Source organism: Amphiprion ocellaris, chromosome 19 (genome assembly GCF_022539595.1).
Source record: "Amphiprion ocellaris isolate individual 3 ecotype Okinawa chromosome 19, ASM2253959v1, whole genome shotgun sequence".
Classification (NCBI taxonomy): Eukaryota; Metazoa; Chordata; class Actinopteri; family Pomacentridae; genus Amphiprion; species Amphiprion ocellaris.
This window is the reverse complement of record NC_072784.1, coordinates 9,183,834-9,192,684: the sequence shown is the minus strand read 5'-3', so window position 1 is coordinate 9,192,684 and position 8,851 is coordinate 9,183,834. Positions and strand designations below refer to the sequence as shown.

General features: G+C 39.6%; 1 protein-coding gene across 2 annotated transcripts; it reads right to left on the bottom strand.

The window, feature by feature from the left end:
- Positions 1–1,089: 1,089 nt before the first annotated feature.
- Positions 1,090–8,595, bottom strand: smim22 (small integral membrane protein 22). Of its 2 annotated transcripts, none has more exons than XM_023284187.3 (4): positions 6,901–8,595; positions 5,977–6,084; positions 3,890–3,960; positions 1,090–1,458 (listed from the first exon to the last, which is right to left on the bottom strand). In XM_023284187.3, exons 2-4 carry the CDS (start codon positions 6,077–6,079, stop codon positions 1,411–1,413), a joined length of 222 nt encoding a protein of 73 aa, XP_023139955.2. In that variant the 5' UTR covers positions 6,080–6,084; positions 6,901–8,595; the 3' UTR covers positions 1,090–1,410. The 2 variants fall into 2 exon arrangements, with proteins under 2 accessions (XP_023139955.2, XP_054860906.1); XM_055004931.1 differs by lacking the exon at positions 6,901–8,595 and adding an exon at positions 6,356–6,467.
- Positions 8,596–8,851: the final 256 nt, after the last annotated feature.

Here is an 8,851-nt window from a genome sequence, read left to right as displayed (position 1 = left end):
ATTGTCCGTAGGTTTGAAGTCTCTACATGTAACCTTAATGATAATTAAGCGGTGTATAGATAATGGATGGCTGTTCCTTGGAGAGTCCAGGAAATGAGGGGAAGCAACAATAAAAGTTTTCCATGAGCAAGCAGTATCCCCCCTGGACAGGTTGCCAGTCTATTGCAGGGCTACACAGAGAGACAAACAAACACACTCAGTTGAGGATTAAAAATGAACCTCAGCATGTTTTTGGACTGTGGAATTGAGCTGCAGGCCATCCATATCACTGCGATTCCTGCCAGACTGACTGACCCATGTTCAACTGCTGTTCACATGGAACCCTTCTCCACTTCGTCCTTCAAAGTTCTCATTTGAATATTTACCCACCAAGGCGGCTTTGGCTTTGCCAAAAATGAAGCTGGTCTAAGACACAAGAGAGTGCCAACACTCATGCACCAGAGGGGGCATCCTGATCTTTTTTTGTGCATTTCTGAAAGTCTCTTTCTTAAGGATGATGCATCTCTTGTGCATAGCTGCAGGTGAACTGAAGTGTTTGCACATCAGGTCTGTAAAGTCAAGCAGAAGGGGCACCTGTGCTGTTGTGGGTTGTCCCTCCATAACCTCCTTAAACCAAGAGATGGTTGCCATACAGATTTCATGGAGGGCAACATCCAGAGCCCTGGTTGCTCTGCTAAAAACCTCTTCAAAACACCAGGCTACCTTCGCTTTAAATATGGTGTCTGCCATTTGTTACCCATCATTCTCTGCACAAGAAAAGACAGTCACTGCAGTTACTTTCTCCTTCCTATCGTCCTCATCTTCCACCTCTAAGCCTGGATAATATGAGACTGGACTGCTGTAGGCCTAAAAGTAGGAGAAGGCTTGGTGACCTACTAGAACCCTTAACACTCTCCTTTTCCCTCTGTGCTATGACTAACCTTGTGGAATAAGCCTAAAAGCCAGAAAAAATCCTTTCACTCAGAGAACCAAGCCCACCCTGTTCCTCTGAGCGTGTTAGCTTAAAAACCTGGAAGCAATACCTTGAGAAGGGAACCGTTGTTGTGGTTGAACAGACAAAGGAACAGAAACAGAACTGTGACTCATAAACACATTTCTCCCTGAGTTTATTTCAGCAGACAAAATGAAATTGATTTCTAACCTAAAGAGACACTGAAAACAAAACATAACAAACCAAAAAATAGACTGCTGAGAGTTTCCATCTGCTCTGTGGTAGTTGAACAATAAACCCAATACAGCAGAGAGAGCAGTCAGAAAGATCACATCTGTTCAATTTTTTTAGCTGGGTGGTAAAGTGCAAACATTTTGAATATAGATTGGTGAGTAGAATGAAAGCCTCTGTTTTGTTACAGGGTTTAGACTGCAACACGAGTCTACATCCTGCTTCCAGCTTCATCAGTGCATCAGCTGTCAGGGCTCCAGAGCCATGTTGTCTATGCCAAACCTCCGTTTCCGAGGCTGTTGAGGAAACAAAAAGGAACCATCATCTTCATTAGACATTTGGCAGTTCTGAAAGAATGCTGAATTGCATTAAACTTACAGTGAGAGTAGCTATGACAGAGACTGAAAACCCTGCAATCAACATGTACAATTACCTATGCATGAAATAAACTACTGAATGCAATATTGCAGCTAGTGAAAAAGGATTTTAAAAACTATCTTCAAAAAATATTATTTGAAAGAGTAACAGAACATCGTTCAAGCTTTCATATATCTGAAATGATTGTAACTACTTTCTGATTAAAGGGTCTCAAGAAATTCAAAATGATCATTCTTGAGAAAATACCTTCAAAGGTTGTTTTTTTAGTTATCAAACTATTTTAAGCAACATGTGCAGCAGCCATGCCAAATAACTTCTACATTTGATAGAACTACAGTGCTGTGAAAAAGAATTCACCTCCTTCCAGATATCTGCTATTTTTGCATATTTGTCACAGTTAAATATTTCAGATCATTAGATTAATTTTAATATAAGACAAAGAAAACCCAAAATAATTTGGCAGTTGGGTTCAATTTCACCAGCCACATCCACATATGGTTACTACCAGGCCTGTTGAATCTAAACATCCCTTAAATAGAGCCTGTCTGGCATTGTGAAGTAGCTAAAGGGTCTCAAAAAGCAGTACATGATGCCAAACTCTAAAGAGATTCAAGAACAAATGCAAAACAAAGTCCTTTATATTCATCAGTTTGGAAGGGGTTACAAAGTCACAGTCTCTGGGACTCCAGCAAAGCACAGTGAGAGCCATTATCCAGAAATGGAGAAAACATGGAACAGTGGTGAAGCTTCCCAGGAGTGGCCAGTCTATCAAAATTTCTCCAAGAGTGCGTCGACATCTCATCCAAAAGATCACAAAAAGAACACAGACAAACACCAAACGATTTGCAGGCCTTGCTTGCCTCAGTTAAGGTCAGTATACAGGAAGACACTGGACAAAAACGACATCCAGTGGAGAGTTGCAAGGTGCAAACATCTCCTGACCAAAAAGAGCATAAAGACTTGTCTGGCATTTGCTGAAAAAACAGAGATGAACCCCAAGACTCTTAGGATAACATCCTGTGGACTGATGAGTCAAAGGTGGAACTTTTTGGATAGACATGGGTCCCAGTACATCTGGTGTAAAGCTAATACTGTGTAGCAGACACAGCTTGACTCTCTTTGGGATGCCAAAGGCGAGGTCCAATCAAGTAACCAACACCCATTTTGTATAGATTCTGGACCTACTACCAACATGAAACTGCCACCTTGGACACTACACAGAACAGGGAAAGCCATTGGTCCCAGGAAGAACCACCCTTAACATCACAAAATAGAATTACAGCAAGAGCCTGTTGTAATCAACATCACCACTGGTAGTTTACTGGAGCAAATGATGCCACATTCATTTCCTGACAGTATGACTGTGAGTCTCATACCTCCTGTGGAGGGATGAAGCAACAAGACACAGCAGCTTTCATTAAGTTGTGGACACTTGTGCCTTCCCTTCCTACGGACAGCCTTCATCCCTTTTTACAAACAGACACTCAAGTTACATACAGCTCTCTTCCCCAACTCTGACCCCAGCAAGCAGGGCAGCTGATAAGGAAACAACCCGAAATTCCTTCACGGCGATGTGAAAGACTGATCACAAGGTATGGCAAATGTTTAACTGCCCTTATTATGTTTAGGGTTGGCAATTACTTTTTTATACAGGGTCAATATAGGTTTGGATTGCATGTTGTAGCTTCACAAACTGATAATAATAATAATAATAATAATAATAATAATAATAATAATAATAATAATAATAATAATAATAATAATAATAATAATAATAATAATAATAAATTTTATTTATAAGCACCTTTCAGAACACTCAAGGTCACCATACAGAGGAAACAAAGTTAAAACACATTCAAATATACAGTATAAAACGTTAAAAAAAATTTTAATTTTTAAAAGAAAGAAATTTAGCAATTTTAAAACAACAGAAGGAGAAGGAGGAATGGATCTGAATATAAAATCTACTGTTATGTAGGTATGTGAACATGTCTTTTGGTTCAGGTCTCTATGACTCTATGACCAAAAAACTCACTCACTCCTACCTATAGAACAGACTCTCATCTGTTAACTCGAGAGCAGTAAATGCCAACTTTATCATTTGGTATCCTAACTGAAAGCTGTATTTCCATGCAGTCACTCATATTTGTGCATCTATTATGATTTGCCTGTATTTGTCCTGTTATGGGAATCCTTTCTCACTCTGACTCCAAGTTAAGACACAAGTTTTAATATTATAGTCAGTCATGTGTCTGCTGGATTTTATCCTGAAGAAGGAAGTGTGACGAAACATTAATCTTCACAACAGGTGTGCCATTGTTTTCAGCTTAATCTTGTATGTGTGTTTACCTTGTCATCCTCACAGCAGAAGCAGCAACAGCAGCGGATGAGGACCAGGATGAACAGCAGAAGAAGCATACCTGACAGCACAACAGCAAATGGGAATACAAATAAATTGCTAAAATTGTTTACTATACAACTGTACTCTTCTTAGGGTGGAAACCTTCCAACATCTGCATTCAGACTAAGGCTGTACAATATATAATTTCAGCACAGATATCACTGTGTGTGCATGAGCAATAGTCACATCACTGGAGAGACAATGTAAGGCAAGTGAACTTAAACACATCATGCTACAATATTTTTTGCTGCTTGATACAAATGGAAACTTGCATTGTTTTCATTTTCTGTGACTAATCTTTAGGTCTGTAGTCCACATCAGGCTTGGTAAACATACAGGCCTGCAACCGGCCCACCAGATGGTGACTTTGCAAAGTGAAAAAATTACAGAGAAGATATTCACTGCAATTTTTCCAATAAAAGTAAGTGCTTTTTTTACATTTGTCTACTGGAGGTCAGACACATCACTGACAAGCAAACAAACTGTTCATGCTGGAGCTGTCGGTAAAAAAAGGTCAGAGCTGGGGGGTTCCATAAAGGCCAAAGTTACCTTATTGTTATTATAATCTGTTCTACGTGTTCTTTTGCTGTCAGCATTGCACTCTGTGGCATCCTCATTACCAAAAAGGAGAAAAGTGGACACTGAATGTAGAAATTTCCAAGAAAAATGGACAGTTTCCTGTTTATTTACAGAGATGAATGGTAAACCTGTGTGCTTGGCATGTTCGCAGCAGGTTTCACTGCTCAAACAATGTGCTATTCGGTGTCACTATGAGCCTCATCATGACAAAAAACACAACAGCTTGCAAGGACAAGTGCAAAGCGTGACGATAAATTAATAGTTAGCAGGTCTGAAGAAACAGCAGTCTGTTTTTACCCGTAGCCGAGATATCAGTGATGCAGCAGTGAATGAGCAGCAGTAATAAATCAATGAATTCATTAATACTATTATAATAATCATGGTTGTCAGAACAATCTTGTTTTTAGGCACTAAAAGTGAAATGATGATGGCTTGAACAGTTTTCATTTTTCATTTAACTTCATACAAAGTACAAGGGTTCCGTTCCTACAGCGTGATGTAAGTTGATTTTCACCAGAAATTGGAACTCCAGTGAAAATGTAAACAAAGCAGTTATGTGCATCACGTTATGATCAGTTCTTTGGACAAGTTATGAAAACTAATGACTTTCATGCATGTTTGAATCATTTTACAACAAGACAACAGAATGTTGTAACGGACTGATATTGTTATTGATGTTGAGGTTTCAGTGTTTATTGTTCAGTTCCAGATTTGCCTAATGTCAGTGGACATGCCATGTTTAGTGAGCTCACCTCTGATTGGCTGAGAGTCAGCAGTAGAGAGAGCTGGGAATGGTGGCTAATTCTGGAGCTAAGTCATAGTTTTTTGTAGTTATTTTTGATGTTGGCTACAGCCCTCAATAGCCTGTGTGAAGGTTCAATAAACAACCAGGAAACGAGATAAAGTCTCACTCATTCATGACAGAGGGTCGCTGTTGCACTGTTTTTACAACTTAACCGATGTTTGTCAGTGTTTCACCCTGTTCCCAGCGTTTTATTATATCTATGCTATCTAGGTTGAAGAGCCATGATGAAGGGCAAAAAGTTAGCGAATGTAGTGTAATCCAAGGTGGCATACAACCAATGAATGTGAACAAATCTGTCTTATAGCACAGCGTGACTACGTATTCGTCCACTCCACTCATCAACTAGTTCCATGTAACAAGTTCCAACGTAACAATGAAACACCGTACATTAAACTAAAGACTGGCCCACAACCAGTTCCGACATAATGACGAAACGTTGTAGGTCGATGACGTTGTAAACCGAGGACCCCCTGTACAGGAAACACTGATCACATGTCTCATTTCTGAAAGATGTATGATATTTGAGTTTCAACTTTTCTGCTATCATCCTGCCGAACCTGCCTACTACTTAGTCCCCTGAATACTTGTCAGTTCTGAGTAGAAGTGTGCGTACATGAGTTACAGAGGAACATTCTGTCACCCTTCACTCACCAATGAAGATGAAGAAGACTGCCAAATAAACAACGTCCCACTCAGATTCGAACTCCAGCTTTGCCTGCAGTCTGGAGAGCACATCGTCGAACTGATCCATCATTCATTCTGCTCATAAAAGCACACAAAGTGGATGACATGTTACAGTTCAGCTCAGACAGAAGAGTAGCAGCACAGAGCAGAAAAAAGAGATTGGAAGTAAATTACATTTAAAAAATAATCTCTATATGAAGTAATATACAAAATGTATCATAAGTACATCGAATCTTACAGTACTATCAGAAAACAGTGTGAAACATTGAATTATGGGGTGATTCTACAATGGTTTATGGGATTGTTTAATGGCAAACACTTCCTGCATTCAATTTCATCCACTTACTGTAGCAACTGTAGCAAAGACGTGTCTATTTTGATGTGTGGCAAGAATGCCAGTGTTTCCTCAACAAATAATAATAAGAAAATTAAATGAAAGCAATTGAAATTTAAGGGAAATATCTGCCACTGTAGTGTTCTTGGCTGGCTAACAATTTCTTCAGCATTTAGGTTTGTTTCAGCCAAAATGAGCCGAATGCTTCAGCTTCCTCCCACACTCCAAAAATATGCATGGTGGTTATTTGGCAATTCTAAACTGGCCATAGGCTTGTGTGGGATGAACAGCTCGGTTGGTATCATGTTACATTTTTATGTGTTTATCGCTGCTGAGCACAAAACACAGTAAGAGACCACAGTGAAAACAGTCCGTTAGGCGCTTCCTTACAACACACACATTGACAACTTCTTCCTATCTCCACTGTAAATACCGGCATTTCATTTTATGTTCACTAGTAACCACTCATCATCACCATATTTACACTTTCTTACTGTATTACAATCAAAACATTTTACTGATAAACAGTATTACTGTGCCGTTCAGTAGGTGCTTACCTGTTTACAGAGCTGCTGCTTTTAGTTTTTTTCCTTCCTGGTTCAAAGGTCTACCTGACGCACCTGTTCGTCAGGTGACTGCTTTCTCTCTCATTTAAAGTGCCTGTACTGTGTTAGATCGTTTCTATGGAGGACCAAACCTGCCATCAGGAGAAATAGATAAACAAATCAATACATACGCAATTCAATAAATGAATAAAATAAATGTACAAATAAAAACCTCAAGTATTAAGTACATGTGGATGTTAATGTGACAATATGAAGAAGAAAAGCGTAGTACTCCACCAAGGCTGTTCATTCCCCCATATGGCAGTCAGAAATGCAGCATTTTTTTTTATTTAGAAATGCAGCATTTGTTTATTAGTCATTGATCAGAAATCACGGCACGATAGAATGTGGCCATTTAATATACAGTAGATGTACCTGCAAACAAAATGACCTTGCGCTGAGCACAGGTGTGTGTTACGTGAAATGCTATCCATAGCATGACCTCACCATATTGTTTTCTCTTCCAATAAGGACAACTGTAGGCTTTCAAAGCTCATTAATATCATTACAAAGATGCTCTGATGTTCACTGCCAGCACTCATATGCTTTCTGTCCCTTCTCTATCATAACTCAGTACCTTGAATGGCAAAACAATGCAAGAGGAAATGAGCCTCTGTTAGACCCAGACTGAGTTGCTCACCTCCACATCCCATGCCAACACTGTGGTCTCTCCTCTAAGCCATTTCTGAATTCCTTCATTCAGAGGGACTTGAAGCAGCTTTTGCCCTCACATTTATCATATTTGAAAAGATTGTGAAGCCAAAACATGTTTACAAATATTTTTTGCGACAGCTGCAATTTTGTTGTTTATCATGGTCTGAGAAACAGCGAGTCCTGTGAATTCCCTCACACAGCACAACTTGAAACAGCTTTTGTTTTTGTATTCATCACATGGAGCCGAAACATTTATTTTGAAAAACTGCAATGTTGCTGGTTTTCAACCCTCACACTGACCCTATGCCAACATGACCTGTCTTAATGCGGTGAATGGAAAATCCTGCTATAATTGTTCGTTTTTTAAAATTATGTATTTGTTTCTGTGTTCATTTCTTTTTGCTATCCTTTGACAGACACATGTGACGAGCCAATTTTCCTGAGGCAATGTTAAAAAAAAAAGAACATCAAGAAGAATACAATGATCAAAACAATAACAGGTGTGAGATGTCCGGTCATCTACATATGCCGCTTCCACTGCTTTACTTTCTTATTTAGCACAGAAATGCTATGAGGTATACACCAATCAGGAATAACATTATGACCACCATACTGTGTTGGTCTCCTTTATGCTGCTAAAAGTCCTCTGACCCAGTGGGACATGGACACAGGACCTCTGGGGTGTCCTGTGGTAAGTGAATTCTGTGGGTCCTGTGGGTTGCAGGGTGGGACCTACGTAGATGAGGCTCATCCTGGGACATCCCACAGATGCTCAATAAGATCTGGATCTGGGGTGTGTGGAACCTAGGTGAACAGCTTAGCTCTGTTGTGTTCCTGTGGTCACTCCTGAGCAGTTTTTGCTGTGTGTCGGGTTGCATTGTCCTGCTGAGGGTGACAACTGGTATCAAGGACTGCTGCTGACCTGCAATGTTTAGGTGGGTGGTACATGTCAAACATCCACATTAACGTCAGGACTCAAGGTTTCCCAGCAGAACATTGTGTTATAACTAGATGTTATTCACTTCACCTGTCAGTGCTCATAATGTTGTGGCTGATCAGTATAAATGACGCATGGCAGATAAGAGTGTTATACAAATAAAGAGTGACATACAATTTAAGTCACTGTATACAACACAGAGCTCACACAGTTGTTTTACTTAATAAATCAAAGAAAATTGAGAATACATAGGAATTCGCAGACAGATCCATAAACTTAAGAGCTAAAAGCACTGACAGACTGCTATTTTCT